This window comes from Chiloscyllium punctatum, chromosome 10 (assembly GCF_047496795.1).
Source record: "Chiloscyllium punctatum isolate Juve2018m chromosome 10, sChiPun1.3, whole genome shotgun sequence".
NCBI lineage: Eukaryota > Metazoa > Chordata > Chondrichthyes > Orectolobiformes > Hemiscylliidae > Chiloscyllium > Chiloscyllium punctatum.
Genome location: NC_092748.1, coordinates 83,636,049 through 83,660,707, shown reverse-complemented (window position 1 = coordinate 83,660,707; position 24,659 = coordinate 83,636,049). Strand labels below are relative to the sequence as shown.

General features: G+C 40.8%; 1 protein-coding gene across 1 annotated transcript; it reads left to right on the top strand.

Moving 5' to 3' along the window:
• Nucleotides 1-1,923: 1,923 nt before the first annotated feature.
• On the top strand, nucleotides 1,924-5,020 carry LOC140482356 (C-X-C chemokine receptor type 4-like). Its single transcript, XM_072579696.1, has 2 exons — nucleotides 1,924-2,047; nucleotides 3,548-5,020. The coding sequence occupies exons 1-2, from the start codon at nucleotides 2,018-2,020 to the stop codon at nucleotides 4,616-4,618; spliced, it is 1,101 nt and encodes a 366-aa protein (XP_072435797.1). The 5' UTR covers nucleotides 1,924-2,017; the 3' UTR covers nucleotides 4,619-5,020.
• The last annotated feature ends 19,639 nt before the right edge of the window (nucleotides 5,021-24,659 follow it).

Below are 24,659 nucleotides of genomic sequence, written 5' to 3'. Positions count from 1 at the left end.
TGCAATAACTAACCAGAGCAATGTTCAACTTAATATCTTGAAGGAATACAAAGCCTAACTGGAGAAATTAAAACATTATGAGCTGGATATTCCTGTCAAAGGTTAAATAATATGATGTGTTAATTACTCAATCAAACACTTTGGCAAAATTAACTATTATATCCATGTTGTCTCTTTTTATTCAGGTTTTAATTGCTGTTGGATGTGTTTAAAACATCAAACTTCAAAAGGAAACTTTTTTAATGTTTTGTTTTGATTTTCTCTCTCAATTAACCTCTTTACTGGTCCAATCACTTTCCCCCCTCTTTATTCCTCTTTTTGTACCTGGTTTGTGTTGAACTCACAACTCTACGCTTCCTTGCAATGCTTGCATTTGTGATTTCACAATCCCACAACCTGACTGGACAGGACACAAAATGTGGTTCCTCTTGTGCTGCAATTACATTGCAATTTTAGCAACTTAGTGCAGCCCTGAAAAGAAATGTGGAAATTTCAACATGAGAGGCAAAGTCAACTGGCATAGTTAGACCACCTGACTGCAGCAAAATTTGGCTGGATTTTGTTGGCTCTTGGGATGTAGAATGGCATCATGGTTGACACAGGCATGATGGTTTGAAGGGCTTGTTCCTATGCTGTACTCTTCTATGTTCTATGTAAGTGCTGCCAGCGTGGCCACATTTATGGCCCATTCTTAGTTATGTTGAGAACATGTTGGGGCCATCTTGAGGTTACTGATGTACCTCAAGTATCTTAAAGCCAAAACTAATGAAGAAATGATGGAGATGGGGGGGGGGGGGGAAGATAAAGAAAACCACATTAGCCAACAGAAAAACGAAAGATAAAATTACAAAACAAAAATGCAAAAGCAAAGTATAAGAAGGATTAAGTGATGGACAAATGGTTCATGCAGACAAGATTTCCCCATTTTCTCTTTCCAGAGACGATGTTCAGTGGGTCAGACAGCTGCCCCATGAAGAGCATGAGTTGAGCCAGATATACAATCAATTGTTCAGAGAAAGTTCACGAGAATGATCGATGGTTTGGAGAGATTGTCTAATAAGCAAAGATTAAACAGGTTGTGGCTCTACTCACTGGAGTTTAGAACAATGAGAGATAATTGTATTGAAGCCTATGGATTCTTAAGGGGTGTGATGGGGCAAATGCTTAGAGGATGTTTCCCCTCATGGAAAAGTCAATACCAGAGGGCACTGTCCCAGAATAAAAGGGAAGTGCAATTTAAGACTAAGATGAGGAGGAATTTCTCATTTCAAAAGGTTTGGGGGTGTTTAGGATTCCTTGACACAGAGAGAGGTGTGGCAGTAGAGTCCTTGTGTACATTTATTTAATACTGAGATAGATTCTTGATTAGTGGGGAACTCCTTGCCACAGAGAAATGTGGAGGCAGAATCCTTGTGTATATTTAAGACTGAGATAGATTCTTGATCAGTGGGGAATTCCTTGCCACAGCGAGAAGTGGGGTCAGAAGCCTTTGTGCACTTAAGGCTAAGGTAGATTGATTGTTGATCAGTCGGGAAATCAAGGATTACTGGGGGGAGGGGGGAGGTGAGATATTTGGGGTTAACCACGATGCAATTAAATGGAGGAGCAGGCACCAGGGACTGAACAATGTACTCCTGTTCCTGTTCCTGATGGTCTTATTGTCTAATTGTCAATTTAACAAATGCAAATGTTCATTAAATTCAATGAGTACTATCACCGAATGTATATTTTCTATAACCAATGCTATACAATGACAGTTGCTTCCAATGCTCCCGCAGCAGTTAAGCAACGGTTATAAATGCCCCCTTGTTCATTGGGTTTGTTTTTGAATTTATTATTCAAACTTGTTTACTTCGGTGGAGCTGAGAAATTACGTTCTCGCTGTGCGCATGCGCGGTCCGAAGTGGGAATTTGACTTAAGTTTGAACATTTCAGACAATATCTTCATACTTCGAGAACTCTGCAAGAACTGAACTTCCGCCAATCTAACGGTCAGGGCTTTTGGGAATCGTACAGAATGGGTGAAGATTCAGAGTACGATGAACTGGTAAGAGAAGGTTTAAGTGTCATTTTAAATATTTTTATATCTGTAAATAACTGTACATTATGAAAACAATATTTAAAATAATATGCCCTTAAAAATATAATGTTTTATTTGTAAAACATAATTTTCAATGTTGCAAATGCATTTATGTATAGTTTGTAAATGAGGTTATATTAATAAACTGTCCAAGGTAAAAATTTAACTACAGCAGTTCTATGCAAAGTAGGGATGATCAGTTATTTTAGCACGTCAGATATTGAAGATGTTACTGAAATGTCAGTAGGCGTTTTATGTTTTTTTAATGCTTCCAATTCGAAATTAACCTCTCCAGATTATTTAGTGAAACCGATTGCAGGCGAAAGAGGTTTGAAAAGGCATTTTACGTTGTTGATCTGATTCTTTGATTTCATGTGTCTGGTTAGGGGTTTTTTTTATTTTACCGCGCCTTGTGTTCCGATTTGCTATTTGAAACCAGCGCGGTTAAGCCTCTTTAGCTTTCGAGCTAAGAAATCACATGAGGTAGAAAGTTTAAAATAATAGCGTTCAACCACATTTTTTCAAAGTTATAAAGGCAAGTTTCATCGATGCCAATGAATAGATAGGTTTGCATTCATCTCTTCCACACAGAGGAAGCTGCAGGTGGATACCTGGTCCCGCAGGTATAGTTAACCCGGGACAGCTAGGTTATGTACATGCCGCTAGTGTTGAAAGAGGTCACGAACGCTCCAACTGTCATGCATGGGGGACAGTTAACCCAGCAATGACAATCAAATTTCCCCAAACTCCTGCTGGACTTTACTTATGACTCAGTGAAACTTTATGGCGGGGGGGGGGGGGGGATGAAATGCCAGTGAGCTATCTGAATCAAACAAAAACGCTCAAGTGCTTTCTAAGCAGTGAAGTTGCAGTGTAAAGTAGCAAGGAGCAGAATGGCATCGTGCTAAACACTGGTTGTATGGAATTACTACAAGGACGAGTCCCACATGAGAGTGAGCCTCTCAGTCCCGCGTTGTGAACAGTGATCTTCACTGCGACTTCCCTTATTTAAAAAAAAATCCCCGCTGCTTCATTAAGAAGCGAAAGACGCTTGCTTCAGTTCGGGGACCGGTCTCTCTCCTCACACGCGGATTGCCGAGAGTGGTGCTGGAAATCTGCACCGTGAAGAAACTCCGCGGATCTGGCAGAATGGGACTGGGAACGTTAACTCTTGTCTCTCTGTCCGGATGCTGCCAGACCTGCTGCGTTTCTCCAGCAATTCAGAGTTTACTTTTAACAGTCGTAACTCATTCCTGCAACAATAACCTTAACCGTTAACAAGTTCAACAGTTGTGATTGTTACAAATTCTAACCCAAACAACCCAAAAGTCTGTTTCGTGTTGGAGCTTTAGGGTGTGGGTGGTAACCGCATGGCTCTGGGTGGGAATGGAGAGCCGGGGCTTGAAATGCATCGATTAAACTAACGGTTTTGGTGTTTGTTAATAAAGCTTCTTGTTTATTTTACAGTATTATCGCCTGGCTTATGATGCCAGTTATCCCAATGACACTGACGTGTACAATTACACATACCCAGAGGGTGCCTTATGCGATGGAGAAAGTGCCTACTTTAAAAGTATCTTCTTACCGTGTGTTTATTCGCTGGTATTTGTTCTGGGGGTGGTGGGCAATGGCCTGGTGGTGGTCATCATGGGCTACCATGGAAGAGTGCGCACCATGACGGACAAATACAGGCTGCACTTGTCGGTGGCGGATTTGCTCTTTGTCTTGACCCTCCCATTCTGGTCTATCGATGCGAGTCACAACTGGTACTTTGGAGACGCGATGTGCAAAATCGTGCACATCATCTACACCGTCAATTTGTACAGCAGCGTGTTGATTCTCGCCTTCATCAGCTTGGACCGCTACTATGCGGTCGTGCACGCAACCAACAGCACGGGACCGCGGAAACTGCTGGCTGATCGGTTAGTGTATGTGGGAGTCTGGTTACCTGCCATGCTGCTCACTGTGCCCGACATGGTGTTTGCTAAAACCAGAAATCTCGCCGAGCGGGTGGTGTGTGAGCGCATTTACCCCGAAGACACGTACCAGTTCTGGATGGTGACTTTCCGAATCCAAGGCATCGCGGTGGGCTTTGTCCTGCCCGCTCTGGTCATCCTCATCTGTTACTGTATCATCATCTCCCGGCTGTCCCGTTCCACCGGCTTGCAAAAGCGCAAAGCCCTGAAAATCACCATCATCCTGATCTTCACCTTCTTCTGCTGCTGGCTGCCCTATTACATCGTCATCTCCATTGACACGGTGATGCTCATGAAAGGCAGCGCCTATTCCTGCGACCTCGAGCAGATTGTGATCACCTCGATGGGCATCACTGAAGCCATTGCCTTCTTCCACTGTTGCCTCAATCCCATTCTGTACGCTTTTGTTGGGGTTAACTTCAAAACTTACACTCGAAGAGTTTTCAGCCACTCTGACACCAGATGCTCCTCTCTTAAGAAACTCAAAAGCAAAGACAGGCGAGGAGCCCATCCGTCAGTTTCTACCGAGTCTGAGTCTTCCAGTCTTCAGTCAACTTGCTAACTTATTCCCCACTCCACTTTTGTATAAAATCTGCATTAATACCTATCAATGTTTTCACTACTGCGTCCAATTCTAAGTGTTGTTTAATGTTGCGTTTGCTATTTATATAATGAGTTATTTATGTCTCCAAATCTTTGTCACCTTATAAATACTATTGTGTATTCGGTTTTGTAAATGGTTGTAAAACTCAGAGAAAATAGTGGCAGGGAAATGCATGTAACTGGGCTTCATTTAGTTTTTGAGAGGACTTTCCTTTGTCATTTGCAATGATGTAAATAAAGTATGTGTTTGAAGAATAAATAATATTTACTTCGCATAAGTGTGTCATTATAACTGGCTTTTGCTTGTATCAGTTTCCTAGAAACGAATTTACGAACTTGTCTTGCTATAGATTATGTAAATAAATGCATTATTTCTCATATGAAATGTTATAGCGTTTTTATTTCCACCATGTCATATGGTTATGTCTATACACACACACCAATATCATAATATCTACTTTTAGGTTACTGTAACAAGACCCACAAAGGACTGAAGGGAGATGCAGCCTTTCATTTGTGGTTATTCGAGGTTCTAATATGGAGGGAAATGCTTCATTGACCATCATCTGGTACAGGTAAGTATTGATAGGCTGGTCCAGAAAGCATGAAAGTATTGCCAATTCCATATCTGTGTACTTAGATTTGTTCGTTCTTCGATGTTTAAAGTGCGACTCTCACAAGGGTGCAAGGAATGTCATGATAGCCTTTGAAAGAAAAACAACGGGGAATTCTCCAGGGTTCTAGTTAATGTTTACTCCTCAAACAGCATCATGAAAACAACAGTTTAGGTTACCTACAGTGTGGAAGCAGGCCCTTCAGCCCAACCAGTTCACACTGACTCTCCGAAGAGTAACCCACCCAGACCCATTTCTCTCTGACTAATGCACCTAACACTATGGGCAGTTTAGCATGGCCAACTCACCTGACCTGCACATCTTTGTGACTGTGGGAAGGAACCCACACAAACACGGGGAGAATGTGCAAACTCCACACAGACAGTAGCCCAAGGCTGGAATCAAACCTGGGACCCTGGCGCTGTGAGGCAGCAGTGCTAACCACTGAGCCACCATGTTTGGTCTGGTCATTGTTATATTACTTCAATTTGGCAATGGGTTTTCCATCTAAAAAAAAGTAGCTCATTAGTTGTAAAGTGATTAGATTAGATTACCTACAGCATGGAAACAGGCCTTTCGACCCAACAAGTCCACACCAACCCCCCAAAGAGCAATGCACCCAGACACATTCCCCTACATTTACTCCTGACTAACGTACCTCACACTATGGGCAATTTAGCATGGCCAATTCACCTAACCTGCACATCTTTGGATTGTGGGAGGAAACCAGAGCACCGTGAGGAAACCCATGCAGACACGAGGAGAGTGTGCAAACTCTACACAGACAGTTGCCCAAGGCAGGAATTGAACCCGGGTCCCTGGCGGTGTGAGGCAGCCATGCTAACCACTGAGCCACCGTGCTGTGCTTTGGAAGTCCTGAGGTCATGAAAGGCCAAAATGTAAACCTTTATTTTCTTTCTCTTAATTTCATTCAACACAGAGTCAAAGCTGATTCCCAAATGTAAATAGTCAATAAAGGACAACATTCTTCAGAAGGAGGTTTTTAAGTGAGGTATTTGCATTAAAATATTTCTGGTATTATTTATCCTATATATTAGGATACGGCATGGCGGCACAGTGGTTAGCACTGCTGCCTCACAGTGCCAGAGACCCGGGTTCAATTCCCGCCTCAGGCGACTCTCTGTGTGGAGTTTGCACATTCTCCCCGTGTCTGCGTGGGTTTCCTCCGGGTGCTCCGGTTTCCTCCCACACTCCAAAGATGTGCAGGTCAGGTGAATTGGCCATGCTAAATTGCCCGTAGTGTTAGGTAAGGGGTAGATGTAGGGGTATGGGTGGGTTGCGCTTCGGCGGGGTGGTGTGGACTTGTTGGGCCGAAGGGCCTGTTTCCACACTGTAAGTAATCTAATCTAATCTAATTATTAACCAGTAGAACTTGCAAAAAGATATACAAATTACAAGTAATATAATAATTAGAGCATAGCATGTTTAAATGTCAAACAGGCAGCAAAAATCAGGGTGAGGTAAATGGCAATGCTGCAGCTATATAGGGGGCTGCTCAATTCAAATTGTTCTGTCATTTTATGCCAAGTTCTGGAATGACAAAATTAAGTCTTAGTCACTGGACTCTAATTGTTGATTGAATGCTAGTGTTAAGGATCTCTAAAAATAGTTGGCTCTCCATACATAATTAAAAGTTTTAAAATAGATATCAAATATCTCAAGCAGTTAAAAGGACCACTTGAAAACATTTCAGCAAGTGCAAAGGAAAGCAGCGCACAGGTATATTATGTGGTAATGTCAAAACTAAATGCTCTTCAAACAATTGCATACCTGAGTTTGTGTCAATATAAGGTCAACATTTCTTCACTTAACTATAAAACTAGTTTTTTTCTTCTCTCTAATATCTGGCATATTATGCAAGCTGTTAAATTTCAAGATATGATATATAAGATATACAGTTCCAGTTGAAAAAATACAATCCACCATTTTTAGCACAAAGCCATTTAATTTTGTTTACTATCATTTTTGTTGTCTACATTGCTGTTCCTACACTTTGACCATCTTGATCCTAAATGTGTCTGTGCTGCTTACCAGACCTTAACTATCTACAGAGAAACTTCCACACATGTCATTTATTGTATCTGTTGTTCCCGATGCGGTCTCCTCTACATTGGGGAGACCGGACGCCTTCTCGCAGATCGCTTCAGAAAACATCTTTGGGACACCCTCACCAATCAACCCCACCACCCCATCGCCAAACATTTCAACTCCCTCGCCCACTTTGCTGAGGACATGCAGCTCCTGGGCCTCCTCCATCGCCACTCCCTCACCACCTGATGCCTGGAGGAAAAACGCCTTATCTTCTGCCTCAGGACACTCCAACCCCAGGGCATCAATGTGGACTTCACCAGTTTCCTCATTTCCCCTCCCCCCACCCTACCCCAGTTCCAAACTTCCAGCTCAGCACCGTCCTCATGACCTGCCCCACTTGTTAACCTTCCTTCCCACCTATCCGCTCCACCTTTTTGGCAGTGCGCTTGAATCACATTTTTCTTTTGAACATAGAGGTAAATTTCACTCTTCAGCAAATGATAGTGATTTCTGTTGAAATTATGATAGAGATTAAAAATAACCATGGAAAACGGTGACCAATCTTGACCAATCTTTCCTGCTAGCACTACTTTGGTCTGCTTCCTCTGCACATTTCATTCAGTACAAATTGCTTTTTTTCATTTACGGAATGAGGACATTGCTAGTTAGGCCAGCATTTATTAGCTATCATTAATTGTGAAAAGGGCAGTTAATAGTCAACCAGTGGGTCTGGAATCACTTGTAGGCCAATCCAGGAAAGGATGGCAATTACCTTCCCTAAAGGGCATTAGTGAATTAGATGCAATTTTTTGACAATTAGCAATGGATTCATGGTCATCATTAGACTCTTAATTCCTTTTTTTTTATTGAATTCAAATTCCACTATGTGCTGTGGCAGGATTCAAATGCAGGTTCCCAGAATATTAGCGGTGTCTCTAGGTTAACAGCCCTGCAATAATAACAGCAAGAACTTGCAATATGTTGTTTTCATACTTTCCAACAATGGACGTGACTACACATCAACTTTTCTGAGGTAGCTGTAAAATATTTTGAGTTTTGGTTGTCACATTTTCTATACAAAAGCTATTCTTTCTATTGCATTCCATGGACTCACATTCCTTCATTTAAACAAATTCTGCTATTCTTTGTCCTAAGGCATCAACACTTAATTTTATAGCCATTCTCTCATGTTCTAGACAATTAAATTCCAGGAACAGTGTAGTAGTCTTGATTTTATTGAACTGTATTAAACAGGAAACAGAAATTTCATATTCCTCCTAATTTTTATTTCCATTGAAGCAAAATAAACTGCTGGTGTTTCCATCATACTGCTGGCATGTTCAGCCAAACTTCAAATATATGCTCCTGTAACATAAAGCTCAGTGCTGTAACACTGATTTCAAGAAACAATTAGAGAACAAAATATGTAAATGATTAACTTCCAAACCCACATCACTTCCATCTAGAAGGACAAGGGAAGCAGATATATTGGGAACACCACTACCTGCAAGATCTCCTCCAAGCCACTCACCATCATGACTTAGAAATATATCACAGTTCCTTCACTGTCACTGGGACAAAATCCAGAATTCCCTGCACAAGGGCACTCTGGGTCAAACTACAGCATGTGGACTTCAATGGTATAAGAAGGCAGCTCACTACCAACTGCTCAAAGACAACTAGGGATGGGCAATAAATTCTAACTAGCTGGTGACGTCAATGTCCCATGAGTGAATAAAACAAATCAAACTGATCATATGTTTAAAACCTCTACATTTCAAATAAATACACATACATATTATTTAGATTGTCAGTTATTAATAATGCTTTCACTTTGATATGCTTATGACAGTCCAAGATCATGATGTGTGAGGATCCATTTATTTGATTATCAGTGATGTTCATTAATATTACTAATTAATAAAATCTTAAAACAATTACATCTTTATTTCACCAGGACTATATACAATATTTGACTACCACAGGTAGATCTAATTGTACTGTGGTATTAGTGTCATGACTCTGATTTATGTTTAAGTGTGTCTTTGTGTACATGGGAAGGGCAAATGTTGTATATGGATCTATACACACACTTCAAAGAAAATAAAGCTGAGGGAGAAATAAAGCAATAAAGACTAAAGCTTCCTTCACAAAAATGTGTGAAGGTGTATTTAAAACAAGTAAAGGTGAAATTTTACCAGACCATAGAGGTTCTCTGGCATTAGAGATGGACAAATGATGGTGGTTTAACCTGAGATTGACCACACCTCACGCAAGGGGCAAGGCTATCATGGTAACCTCAACTGATGTGAGAAGTGAACCAACACGGTCACATTACAGTGTAAACCAACCATCTAGCCAACTAAGCTAACCAACCTTGTGGAAAGGCAACACATTACAAAACAAAGCATACTATTTTGTCTTTGTACATTGTCTTGGTTAAGGTTAGTCAGAACATTGTGCATAGTTTTGCTCTCTTCATAGGCTGCATGTTACTGAAAGTGTGTAAAGGAGAGTCACGAGATTTATGTCCAGTTGAAAACAGCTTTGTTACCAAAATGGGATAAAAGTGCTGGATCCTGCACTTTAGACAGGTAATTACTTAGGGTGATTTTATCAAGATTTATGTAAAGTAATTAAACCGTATTTCTCCAGACGTATTGTTAGAACTAAGAAACTTAAGGAGGAATAGGGATCTCCATTTAAGACTATTTTAGACCAGAAGTAGTCAGATGTCAGAAAGTGGTTTTCTGCTTAGAAAACATTAACCCTGTGCAACACATTGTCAGTCCATCAAATTAATTTGATTTACTGAATACATTCTGGTGCAGATCATCTCACAAGAGGTATCATATGACAGTATTCAGAACTAGAGTGGCCCCCAGACCATCTTCAATCATCACATAAAGGCAAAGAAGAGGAATTTCTCCAGATTTTCTTTCCAATTTTGCGTCCTTAGAAACTCCTGCACCACTTCAGTCATTGTCAGCCAGTTCCTGTTTTTATGTTCCTGTGTTAAAACACTTCCTGCTTCACAAAATGAATGGACAAAAAAGGGCTGGGGTTAACAAGTTCCTGCTTTAATACAATTCAGTGTGTTTGTACAGTTAAACATTAATATTTATTCACAAACAAAAATATCATAAAGCCTTGCAGTTTAACATATATAAAGTTCTAAAGTTGGAGCACATCAAAATATAAACTTCAAATATGTCAAAAAAACAAAGAAGTTTATACATTAATGATCCACATCAATAAATAGCAATGTATTATTCAGAAAGTTTCTCATGGGGTTTCGTTATTAACCATAAGAATAAGTCACAAAACAAAACATAGAAGTTATTTATTCTGTGAGGGCAGGTTCACAATAAAATAAAAACATAATTGTTTATACATTTGTGTCAATGTGAGACAAAGAAACAGCTGAAGGCATTGGGGACTGAAAGGCTATGGGATCCGAATTCCAGCAGTAGTACTGAAGATTACTGATCTAGAACTAACCATGTCCCAAACCAAGTTGTTTCAGTACGGCTACAGCACTGACACCTGCCTGACAATGGGGAAAATGGTCCAGTGCCCTATCCACAAAAAAGATAGAAATTATCTCATTGGGCAGATGCAGCATGGGTTCATGAAGGGCAGGTCACATTTAATTAATTTACTTGAATTCTTTGAGGACTTTATGAGTGCAGTGGACAATGGGGATCCGGTGGAAGTGCTATATCTGGATTTTCAGAAGACATTTGACAAGGTACCACACAAAAGGCTGCTACATAAGATAAAGGCTCACGGGTAATGTATTAGCATGGATAGAAGATTGATTAACTAACAGAAAGTGAAGATTGGGGATAAATACATGTTTTTCTAGTTCGTGATCAGTGGCTAGTGGGATGCCTCAGGAGTCAGTGCTGACACAGCAATTCTTTATAAATTACATAGATGATTTGGAGTTGTGGACCAAGTGTAGTGCGTCAAAGTTTACAAATGACTCTAAGATGAGTGATATAGCAAAGAGTGTAGAGACACTGAAAGTCTGCATAGGGATTAGATAGGTTAAGTGAGTGGGCAAAGATCTGGCAGATGAAGTACAATGTTGGTAAATGTGAAGTCATCGATTCCTGTAGAAATAACAGCAAAATGAACTATTAATTAAATGGTGAAAAATAGCAGCAAGCTGCTGTGCAGAAGGACCTCGGTGCCCTAATGCATAAATCACAAAATGTTGGTTTGCAGGTGCAGCAGGTAATTAAGAAGGCAAATGGAATATTATCATTCATTGCTAGAGGAATGATGAGGTCACACATAGAGCATTGTATACAGTTTTGGTCTTCTTACTTGAGAAAGGGTGTATCGGAGGCTGTGCAAAGGAGATAGATTCCAGAGATTGAAAGTGTTGGCTTATGTGGAAAAATTGAGTAGACTGGTACTATACTCAAGGATCTTACAGAAACATCTTAAATTATGAAGGGAATAAATAAGATAGAAGCGGGAAGTTGTTTCCACTGGTAAATGAAACTAGAACGAGGGGCATAGCCTCAAAATAAGGGGGAGCAGATTCAGAACTGAATTGAGGGGAAGTTCTTCACCCAGGGGGTTGTGAATCTGTAGAATTCTCTGCCCAGTGAAGCAGTTGAGGCTACCTTTTAAAGCAAAGTTAGATACATTCTGAATAGTAAAGGAATTAAGGGTTTTGGTGAGTGGGCAGCTAAATGGGGCTGAATCCATGAAAAGATCTTATTAGAGTCATAGAGATGTCCAACATGGAAACAGACCCTTTGGTCCAACTCGTCCATGCCAACCACATATCCTAAACTAATCTGGTCTCATTTGCCAGCACTTGGCCCATATCCCTCTAAACTCTTTTTTATTCATATACTCATCCAGGTGCCTTTTAAACGTTGTAATTGTATCTGGTTCTTCCATTTCTTCTGGCAGCTCATTCCATTCAGGCACCACACTCTGTGTGAAAACGTTGCCCATTAGGTCAAAGTCATAGAGTCATAGAGATGTACAGCATGGAAACAGACCCTTCAGTCCAACTTGTCCATGCCAACCAGATATCCCAACCCAATCTAGTCCCATCTGCCAGCACCCGGCCCATATCCCTCCCAAACCCTTCCTATTCATATACCCATCCAATGCCTCTTAAATGTTGCAATTGTACCAGCCTCCACCACTTCCTCTGGCAACTCATTCCATACATGTACCACCCTCTGCGTGAAAATGTTGCCCCATAGGTCTCTTTTATGTCTTTCCCCTCTCACCCTAAACCTATGCCCTCTAATTCCGGACTCTCCGACCCCAGGGAAAAGACTTTGCATATTTATCCTACCCATACCCCACATAATTTTGTAAGCCTCCATAAGGTCACTCCTCAGCATCCGACGCTCCAGGGAAAACAGCCCCAGCCTGTTCAGCCTCTCCCTATAGCTCAAATCCTCCAACCGAGACAACATCCTTGTAAATCTTTTCTCAATCCTTTCAAGTTTCACAATATCTTTCCGATAGGAAGGACACCAGAATTGCATGCAATATTCCAACAATGGCCTAACCAATGTCCTGTACAGCCGCAACATGACCTCCCAACTCCTGTACTCAATACTCTGACCAATAAAGGAAAGCATACCAAATGCCTTCTTCATTATCCTGTCTACCTGTGACTCCACTTTCAAGGAGCTATGAACCTGCACTCCAAGGTCTCTTTGTTCAGCAATACTCCCTAGGACCTTACATTAAGTGTATAAGTCCTGCTAAGATTTGCTTTCCCAAAATGCAGCACCTCACATTTATCTGAATTAAACTCCATCTGCCACTTCTCAGCCCATTGGCCCATCTGGTCAAGACCCTGTTGTAATCTGAGGTAAGCCTCTTCTCTGTCCACTACACCTCCAATTTTTGTGTCATCTGCAAACTTACTAACTGTATCTCTTATGCTCACATCCAAATCATTTATGTGAATGACAAAAATAGAGGACCCAGCACCGATCCTTGAGGCACTCCACTGGTCACAGGTCTCCAGTCTGAAAAACAACCCTCCACCACCACCCTCTGTCTTCTACCTTTGAGCCAGGTCTGTATCCAAATGGCTAGTTCTCACTGTATGCCAGGAGATCTAACCTTGCTAATCAGTCTTCCATGGGGAACCTTGCTGAGCGCTTTACTGAAGTCCATATAGATCACATCTACTGCTTTGCCCTCATCAATCCTCTTTGTTACTTCTTCAAAAAACTCAATCAAGTTTGTTAGACATGATTTCCCACGCACAAAGCCATGTTGACTTTCCAAATACATGTACATCCTGTCCCTCAGGATTCCCTCCAACAATTTGCCCACCGCCGAGGTCTGGCTCGCCGGTCTATAGTTCCCTGGCTTCTCTTTACTGCCCTTCTTAAACAGTGGCACCATGTTTACCAATCTCCAGTCTTCTGGCACCTCACCTGTGACTATCGATGATACAAATATCTCAGCAAGAGGCCCAGCAATTACTTCTCTGGCTTCCCACAGAGTTCTAGGGTACACCTGATCAGGTCCTGGGGATTTATCCACCTTTACCCTTTTCAAGACATCCAGCACCTCCTCTTTTGTAATCTGGACATTTTGCAAGCTGTCACCATCTATTTCCCTACAGTCTATATCTTCCATATCCTTTTCCACAGTAAATACTGATGCAAAATATTCATTTAGTATCTCCCCCATTTTCTGTGGCTCCACACAAAGGCTGCCTTGCTGATCTTTGCGGGGCCCTGTTCTCTCCCTAGTTGCCCTTTTGTCCTTAATGTATCTGTAAAAACCCTTTGGATTCTCCTTAATTCTGTTTGCCAAAGCTAGCTCATGCCCCCATTTTGCCCTCCTGACTTCCCTCTTAAGTATACTCCGACTTCCTTTATACTCTTCTAAGGATTCACTCGATTCATCCTGTCTATACTTGACATATGCTTCCTTCTTTTCCTTAACCAAACCCTCAATTTCTTTAGTCATCCAGCATTCCCTTTCCCTACCAGCCTTTCCTTTCACCCTATCAGCTTTCAAAATTCTTGCCTAATACCTTTCTCCAATTTAGAACTTTAACTTTTAGATCTGGTCTATCCTTTTACATCACGATTTAAAATCTAATAGAATTATGGTCGCTGGCCCCAAAGTGCTCCCCCACTGACACCTCAGTCACCTGCCCTGCCTTATTTCCCAAGAGTAGGTCAAGTTTTGCACCTTCTCTAGTTGGTACATCCACATACTGAATCAGAAAATTGTCTTGTACGCACTTAAGAAATTCCTCTCCATCCAAACTTTTAACACTATGGCAGTCTATGTTTGGAAAGTTAAAATCCCCTACCATAACTACCTGATTGTTCTTACAGATAGCTGAGATCTCCTTACAAGTTTGTTTCTCAATTTCCCTCTGACTATTGGGGGATCTATAATACAATCCCAATAAGGTGATCATCCCTTTCTTATTTCTCAGTTCCACCCAAATAACTTCCCTGGATGTATTTCCAGGAATATCCTCCCTCAGCACAGCTCTAATGCTATCCCTTATCAAAAATGCGGCTCCCCTTCCTCTTTTGCCTCCCTTTCTATCCTTCCTGTAGCATTTAAATCCTGCAACATTAAGCTGCCAGTCCTGCCCATCCCTGAGCCATGTTTCTGTAATTGCTATGATATCCCAGTCCCATGTTCCTAACCATGCCCTGAGTTCATCTGTCTTCTCCATTTGGTCCCTTCCATTGAAATAAATGCAGTTTAATTTATTAGTCCTACCTTGTCCCTGCCTGCCCTGTTTGACTCATTTCTGTTCTCAACTGTACCAGTCTCAGATTGATCTCTTTCCTCACTATCTCCCTGGGTCCCACCCCCCCACAAACGCCCCCCACCCCCACCCGAGCAGTTCCAGCAAATTTCCCTGCCAGTATATTAGTCCCATTCCAATTTAGGTGCAATCCGTCCTTCTTATACAGGTCACTTCTACCCCAAAAGAGATTCCAATGATTCAAAAATGTGAATCCTTCTCCCATGCACCAGCTCCTCAGCCATGCATCATCTGCTCCATCCTCCTATTCCTGCCCTCACTAGCTTGTAGCACTGGGAGTAATCCAGATATTACTACCCTTGAGGACATCCTTTTTAAATTTCTGCCTAACTCTCTGTAATCTCCCTTCAGAATCTCAACCTTTCCCTTCCTATATCGTTGGTTCCAATGTGGACAATGACCTCCTGCTGGCCCCTCTCCCCCGTGAGAACATTCTGCACTCTCTCTGACACATCCTGGATCCTGGCACCAGGGAAACAACACACCATTCTGCTTTTTCTCTGCTGGACACAGAAATGTCTGCCTGTTCCTCGGACTACAGAATACCCTAACACAATTGATCACTTGGAAACCGACGTACCCCTCGTTACATTACAGCCAGTCTCAATACCAGAAACTTGGCTATTCATGCTACGTTCCCCTGAGAATCCATCGCCCCCTACATTTTCCAAAACAGCATACCTGTTTGAAATGGGAATATCCACAAAAGACTCCTGCACAAGCTGCCTACCTCTCTTACCTTTCCTGGAGTTAATCTATGTGACTGTATCTGAGACTTTCTCCCCTTCCGATACCTGCCATCCATCACATACAGTTGCTGTTGCAAATTCCTATTGCTTCTAACTGTCTCTCCAAACGATCCATTCCCGTGTAAATATTTCCTCTTTCACCTTAAACCTATACTGTCGAGTTCTGGACTCCCCCACCCTGGGAAAAGGCCTTGTCTATTTACCCTATCCATGCCCCTCATGATTTTATTAACCTCCAAAAGGTCACCCCTCAGCCTCTGATGCTCCAGGGAAGACGGCCCCAGCCTACTCAACCTCTCCCTCTCGCTGTTTTTACTGTCTAAAATCACACAGGGATACTTCGCAGACACCAAGCTATGCTACCCGTCAGAAAATCTCTTGATTTGATTGAATGGTGGAGCAGCATCAAAGGATCCGATGGCCTATTTCTGCTCCTATTTCTTATGTTTATTATGTTCTTAATTTGTTCCTTTTTCTTTTTAGCTGATTGTTGTTGATTATTGTCTGCTGAGTCCAGAATTCTGCTATTGCGTTCGCAGCTTGACCAGCTGTTCTGTTGTAACTTATTGCTGATTTTGGTGATTGACTCTCAAGATGAGTCAGTTTTTAGCTCTTTGCATTATCCACGAACAAAGCAGCCTGCAGAGCATTTGTTGAACAAATTAGCATGATGAGAGTTGGGCTTTTAATTTGTAAAGGCATTTAAAGCTTCCATCTAAAATACTAGTACATTGTGAGTATTTTAAGAACTTATAAAGAGTATTAGAATTTTCAGCATTAGAATTGCAGCAAGCAAAAGGGACAGTTAATCAAGGACAATGGCTAAAGAAGGATGAAGGTACCTTGCAATTTCAAGTTGGTCAAGGAATCAAGCAATCTTTGGCCAAGGGGATGTATCATCAGAGGTTCAAGAGTCAAGAGATGCATAAGGCACAAGACAAAATCTTTACTGGCAACACACAATTGGGTGGCTGTGAAACAAGTTTGAAATAACAATCAAATAGCTGCAAGTGAGGTAATATGAGTATACTGAAAAAAGAATTTACGCAGGCGGGCAGCGCTGAGGTCATGGCCTGAAAGTAGAATCTAGCAGGTTAGGAGTGAAACCTTGCCACCATATAACGAAACTCAAAAAAAAAGGTCAGAGGAGAGCTGAAAACCTGAAAATAAAATTTAAAAAGAAAATGACAGTCAAATCTGGGTATGACAACTGTACCACATAATTTCTTTTTTTTTATATTTCAAAGATATACTTTACTCATAAAAATATTTTATGTACATAGTCACTAAAGCAGTTTGGTTCTGTTCAGTAGCATCTGAAGAAATGTGAAAAAAGATAGTTGGACTCTATCCAAGAAACAAACCAAGGGGATTTCTTACTTGTACAAGATTTCACTTACATATATTTGAGGCATCGGGAGAATCCAATAAACAAACAGACCCCCATTTAACTGACTGTTAGATAGTGGGCTTTCCGCTCTGCACTTTGCCACAGCTGTCCCATGCTTTAGAGTGTCACTCAGCACGCATTCTTGGACTTGGTATATGCCAGTCTACAACATTCTGGAAGACCAACAAGTTTCAGACAGAACTTCCGGTCATCTTAGAGAAGTGTGTGTATTTTTAAAGCATTTATTTCACAATCTCTGGACACATTAAAGTACTCTACACACAACAAAATGTCTCCTTAAAATTGTAGTTAGTGCCGTAAACTGAGAAATATAGCAATGTTACATGTATTATACATTCACAAACAGCAATATGATAATGACCAAATAATCTACTTTTGGGATGTTGATTGAGGGATAAATATTGGCAGAGACCGTGGGGATTGCTCGTAATGAAAACAAAATGTTGGAGAAACTCAACAGATTTGGAAACATTTGTGGAAAGAGATACATTTTGAGACCAAAATGACTTTTCTTTATATCTGACTTAAAGTATTAACTGTTTCTCTCTTCACATATGTTGCCAGACCGGCTGAAATTTTCTCAAAGTTTCTGTTTTTATTTCAGATGTCTAGCATTCACTGTTTTTGTTTTTAGTTCAATGCAGAAACTCTTCTGCACTTCTTTGAAGTAGTCTTTTACATCCATCCAAATGATATGCATAGCTTTGACTTAATATCTTGACCAAAAGGGATCACCTTGACTCACGAACACTCCTTCTGTATTACACTGCAGTGTTAGCCTTGATATTTGTGCTCAAGCCCTGAATGGGATTTGAATATAACCTTTATGAGTCAGAGGCAAATGTGTTAAAAAAAAATGGCACAGCTAACATGGCTAAGATTGAATGCAACACAAGTGTATTAGTCAAATGGCAATATACAGTATAACATTGGAAAAGTGACAAAATTGTTAATAACATAAATAATCATAAAATAAATTACTTAAAAGGCATAACACAGGAAGTAGCATTTATTTATATTGGAAATCCATAAATTATCTGAGAAATATCCAAAATTGTTATTTCGATCATTTTATTTAAGTGACAAAAGTGACAAAAACAGAAATTGCTGGATCCTCAACAGCAGAGAGGCAAGTGCAAGCTGGAAGGAGATATAGTAATCAGAAATAGCGAGTTTAGATAAAGGTCAGGGTGGAACACGACAGAGAACAAGGAATGCCTGTTGGATTAAATTGCAATACTTCAGTGCGAGAGGGCTGTCAAGTTAGGCTGATGAACCCAGGGTGTGGATAAGTACATAGGACTGGAATATTATAGCCATTACAGAATCATGGCTAAGGAACGGACAGCACTGGCAACTTAGCATGCCAGGGTACTTTATGTGGGACAGAGATGGAGTAAAGAGGGGAGGGAGGGTTGCATTTTTGATTAAGGGGAGTATGACAGCAGTAATCAGAGATTACAGATTCAAGTTCAAAATTGGGACAAGGTGAATTTTGATGGAATTAGGCAGCTGCTTGCAGGAGTTGATTGGAGTAGTTTGTTTGCAGGCAAAGGGACCTCTGGCAGGTGGGAGGCCTTTAAAAGTGTGATAGCTAGAATTCAAGGTCTATATGTTCCTGTGAATGGGTAAAGGATAGGAATAGGGAACCATGTATGATGAGAGATATTGAGGCTTTAACCAGGAAAGAGGAGGCATAGCTCAAGAACATGCAGTTGTGATCAAGGGAATCCCTGGAGTTATATAGGCGATAGATGTGTTTACTAAAGAAGGAAATCAGGAGGGCAACAAAGGGGGCATGAGACAGCTTTGGCTGTGAAGATTATAGCAGATCCAAATAGATTCTTTAGTTATATTAAAAGAATAACTCGAGACAGAATAGGACACCTCAAGGACCAAAGAGGTAGTGCATGTGTGAAACCACAGGAGATGGGTGAGCTCCTCAATTAATATTTCTCCTTTGTGTTTACCATAAAGAAAGACATGAAGACTTGGGGACTTAGGAATTTAGTGGCATTATCTTGGGGACAGTCCATATCATGGTTGAGGAGTTGTTGGATGTAATAGAATGTATGAAGGTGGATAAATCTCCTCATCCTGACCAGATATATCCAAGAACACGACAAGAGGCTAGAGACGAAATTGCAAGGGCCCTGACTGATATATTGGCATCATTGTTAGCCACGTGAAGTCCCGGAAGACAGGAGGGTAGCAAACATTGTGCCCTATTTCAAAAAGGGCTGCAAAGAAAAACCTTGGAACAATAAGCTTAACATCTGTGGTAGGTAAGTTACTTGAGAAGATTCTAAGGAATAAGATATACACACATTTGGAAAGACAAGGTTTGATTAGGAATAGTCGTGTGTGGAAGATCATGCCTCACAAATTTGTTAGGGTTGTTTGATGAAGGGACTAAGAAGGTTGACATGGGCAGGGTGGCAGATATGGTCCATATGAATTTCTGTAAGGCCTTTGATAGGTACATAGTAGGCTGTTCTGGAAGATTAGATCACATGGAAACCAGGGAGAGCCGGCAAGTTGGATACACAATTGGCTTGATGGCAAGAAGAGATGGTAATAGTGGAATGATGCTTGTTGGACTGGAGACCTGTGACTAGTAGTATGCCTCAGGGGTCAGAATTGGGTCTATTACTATTTCTTATCAATATCAATGATTTGGATGAGAATGTACAAGGCATGATTACTAAGTTTGCAGAGCTCACTAAAATAGTCATGATTTGGAGATGCCGGTGTACAAAGTTAAAAATCACACAACATCAGGTTATAGTCCAACAGATTTAATTGGAAGCACTAGCCTTCAGAGCGCTGCTCCTTCAACAGGTGGTTATGGAGTACACAATTATAAAACACAGGATTTATCCACTGTAAACATTTGCTATAAATTCTGTGTCTTACAATTGTGTACTACACAATCATCTGATGAAGGTGCAGTGCTCCAAAACTAGTGCTTCCAATTAGACCTGTTGGACTATAACCTGGTGTTGTGTGATTTTTAACTCATTAAAATAAGCAGTATTGTGGACAATGAAGAAGGTTATCAGAAACTGTAGCAGAATTTTGATCAGCTGGCCAATTAGGGCAAGAAATGGCAAATGGAGTTTAATATAGATAAGTGTGAGGTGTGAGAAAGTCAGATCAAGGTGGGAGTTTCATGGTGAATGGTCAGGCCTTAAGGAGTGTAGTGGAACAGAGGGATCTTGGAGTTCAGGTGCATGGTTCTCTGAACGTGGAGTCACAGATAGACATAGCAGTGAAAAAGGCTTTTTCACACTGGCATTCATCAGTCAGAGCATTGTGTATAGATGTTGTGATGTTATGTTGCAGCAGTCCAGGATATTGGAGAGGCTGCACTTGGAGTATTTTGGTCACCTTGCTATAGGAAGGATATTATTAAAGTGGAAGGAGTGCAGAAGAAACTTACAAGGATATTGCTAGGACTCACAGGAAAGAGTTATAGGGAGACGTTGGACAAGCTAGGACTTTTTTCTATCAAGCGTAGGAGACTGAGGGGGTATTTCATAGAAGATCATGAGAGGCATTGATAGGATGAATGGCTTTTTCCACGGTTGGGGAATTGAGGATGAGAGGGCATCAGTTCAAGGGAAGAGGGGAAAGAATAAATGGGAATCTGAGGGGCAACTTGATTACACAGAGGGTGAAATGCATATGGACTGAGCTGCTAGCAGAAGTGGCTGAAGCCGATACATTAACAACATTTAGAAGGCATTTGGACAAGTAAATGGATGGAAAAGGTTTAGAAGGATTATGGGCCAAGTGCAAGGAAATGGGGTTAGCATGGGTGGGACATTTTAGTCGGTTTGGACCAGTTTCGGCTGAAAAGCCAGTCCCTGTGCTGTAGGGCTCTTTGACTCTATGAAGACTTATCTCTCTTACAAAGAGTCACTGGACTAGAAACAGTAACTCTGATTTCTTCCCATAGATGTTGCCAGACCTGCTGAGTTTCTCTAGCAAGTTCTGTTTTTCAGATTTCTAATACCCGCGGTTCTATATTTTATAATAATTAGGATTATTTGTTCTGACATTTATAAATTTTTCAATATTTCCTATTATCCAATAATTTGAAGACAAATTGAGAATGTTATGTGGCATCAAGTGGCAATGTTACCAAGTCAACTATGCCACAGGGAGCAGGGCCATTTTTTTTCTACACGGTGAGTTCCTATTTGCCTAACATAATATTCGAGGAAGTTGCAATTTGTGATGTATAGGAACACGGACGTAGACTATTCAGCCCCTTGAACCTGTTCTGCCATGTAACAAGATCACGGCTGATCTGTAGCTTAACTCCATATACCTTTATTGGGCCCATATCCTTTAATATCTTTGCTTAACAAAAAATCTTTTTTTTTCAGATTTAAAATTAACAACTGATCCTGCATCTACTGCCATTTGTGAAAAAGTTCGAAGCCTCTCCCACTTTTTGTGAAGAAGTGCTTCCCATGGATGGTCTGGCCTTAATTCTCGGTCTATGCTCCCTAAGTTTCGAGTCCTTAACCAGTGGAAATACACTATGTCTTTAAGATCTTGAAGACTTTGATTAGATCACACCTTAACCTTCTAAATTGTAAAAAAAAAGACCTAATTTGTTTAATCTCTCCTCATTACTCAAGCAGTCCATATATCAGTCTTGCAAACCTACATTTTACTCCCTCCCAGGTGAATACATCCTAAGGTGAGGTGCCCAGATATGCTCACAGAACTCCAAGGAGGGTCCAATCAGGATTTGTATAGCTGCAGAAAAACTTATATGTTTTGATTTGATTTATTATAATCACACAAAATGAGATAGTGAAAAGTATTGTTTTGCGTGCTACCCAAACAAGTCATACCTGATACAAGTACATCAGTGTAATGGAACAGAATGTAGAATATAGTGTAAAAGTCCAGAGAAAGATCAACTCTAATATACGAGAGGTCAGTTCATAAGTCTGATAATAGTGGGGAAGAAGCTGTTTGTGAATCTGTTAATACTTGTTTTCAAGCTTTCCTAATTTTCCTGCCCAATGAAAGACAGTATAATAGAGTATAACCATGATGGGAGGATTCTTTGATTATATTGGCTGCTTCCTCGAGGCAGCAAGAAGTATAGACGAAATCAATGGAAGGAAGGCTGGTTTTTGTGATAGAGTGAGTTGCGTTCACAACCCTCAGTAATTTCTGGCTGTCTTGGGCAGAGCAGTGCCATGCCATACCATCCAGAGAGAATACTTTCTATGGTTCATCTATAACAATCAGTCATTGTAAACATGCTGATTTTCCTTAGCCTTCTGAAGAAGTAGGGGCATTGGTGTGCTTTCTTGTTTGTACTGTCAATGTGAATGGACCAGACAGACTGTTGATGAAATCTACTCCTACAAACTTGGAGTTTTCAACCACCTCCACCTCAGCATCATTGAAACAGACAGCGCTATGTCCTCTACTCCACTTCTTGAAGTCAATGACCAGCTCCTTCATTTTGCTGACATTGAGGGAAAGATTGCACCAGGAAAAGTATTTACACCATGCTACTAAGCTCGTTATCTCTTTCCTGTACTCTGACTCTTTGTTGTTTATGATCTGACCATCTACATCATCGGCAAATTTATAAATGGAGTTAGAGCTGAACATGGCCACATAGTTATGAGTGTAAGAAGAGTACAGTAAAGGGCTGAGTCTGCAGCCTTGCTGGGCACCAGTGTTGAAGATTATTGTGGAAGAGCTGTGGAGCTGTTGTCGCCTATTCTTCCTACTTATCTTATATGACATAATATTGGAGGAAGTTGCAATCTGTGATGTATAGGAACACGGACATAGACCATTCAGCCCCTTGAACCGAAAGATATAAAAGCTAGCATTCTGTTAGCCTTCTTGATTATTTTCTGCACCTGTTTGTGGCATTTTAAATATCCATGCACCTGAATCTTCAATTCTCTTTGGATAGTTATTGTATTTAACTGCATACCATCTCAAAAGTACTGTGGTCTGTTGGTGTTCAGTTGAAAATGGATCATCTGTAAACAATGCAAAAATATGGAGAAAACACCATAAAGAATTGAAAGAAATGTTGTTTTAAAGAAGCTATAAATAAGTAGCAAGATTAGGGTGTTATTTGGTCTTGGGGTTAAATTGATATTTCTTGTCTGCCACTTATATTATACCTTAAATGTCATATGTCACCAATGGGCTCTGTGGGTGACACACTTGCTGTTATGCTTAAAGATTGTGTGTTTAAACCTCAGTCCAGGGTACATAATTCTAGACTGACACTTGTTCTGCAGAACTGAGACTGTACTGCACCTGCTGCAGAATTGAAGGTGCTCTATTTCAAGCAAGCTTTAGGTCAAGGTCTGATCATATTTGGCACCATAGAGGCAAATGTTGTTTCCTACAAGGGATCCAGGTTAAGGAAATACCCAGACTTAACCCAAAGGCAGGCTATTTTGTTTAAACAGAGGCTGAGGGAAAGGAGCAAGTACATGGGGCTTCAGCAGGACTTCCACACAAAATGTCACACAGCTTTGCTATACCTTGAAAAGCTGTTGACTGTGTGAGCATTTTGTCAGACGGCCCTATCTGTGTTTTTGAAACCTGTTGTGGATAACAATTTGCAATCAGCTTAATTGTGAAGAATGTAGAATCATACAGTAAAGAAGAAGCTCTTTGACCCATCAAGTCTGTACAGCAAAAATACACTAAATCTACAGTATTCCCACTTTCTAAAACAATATACCCTTTCAACTACATTTACTTTTGTTCAGATTTTAAAGCACTCCAACCTACACCCTACATCTAGATTTCAGTTAGCATATTTAGTTAGCACAAGAGACTTAATTTCATAGCATTCCTACAGTGTGAAAGCAGGCCATTTGGCCCATTAAGTCCACACCAACCCTCCAAAGAGTATCCCGGCTAGATCCACTCACACTATCCCTGTTACCCTGCATTTTCCATAGTTAATCTACCTAGCCTACACATCCCTGAACACCATGGGCAATTTAGCATGGCAAATCCACCTAATCTGCACATCTTTGTACTGTGGGAGGAAACTGAAGCACCCAGAGGAAACCCACGCAGCCACAGGGAGAACGTGTATACTTCACACACAGTCACCCAAGAGTGGAACCAAACCTGAGTCCCTGGTGCTATGTGGCAGCAGTGCTAACCACTGAGCACTGTGCAATGATGAATTTATTACAAGATAAACTTTTTTTTGAAATTCATGATCCATTAAGAACATGATGTACTTCCTGTCAGATGTCATCTGTAAACAATGCAAAAAGTACAGAGAGAACACCATAAAGAAATGGAAAGAAAATAAAAGAGAACATGTTTCTAAAAAAGCTGCAAAC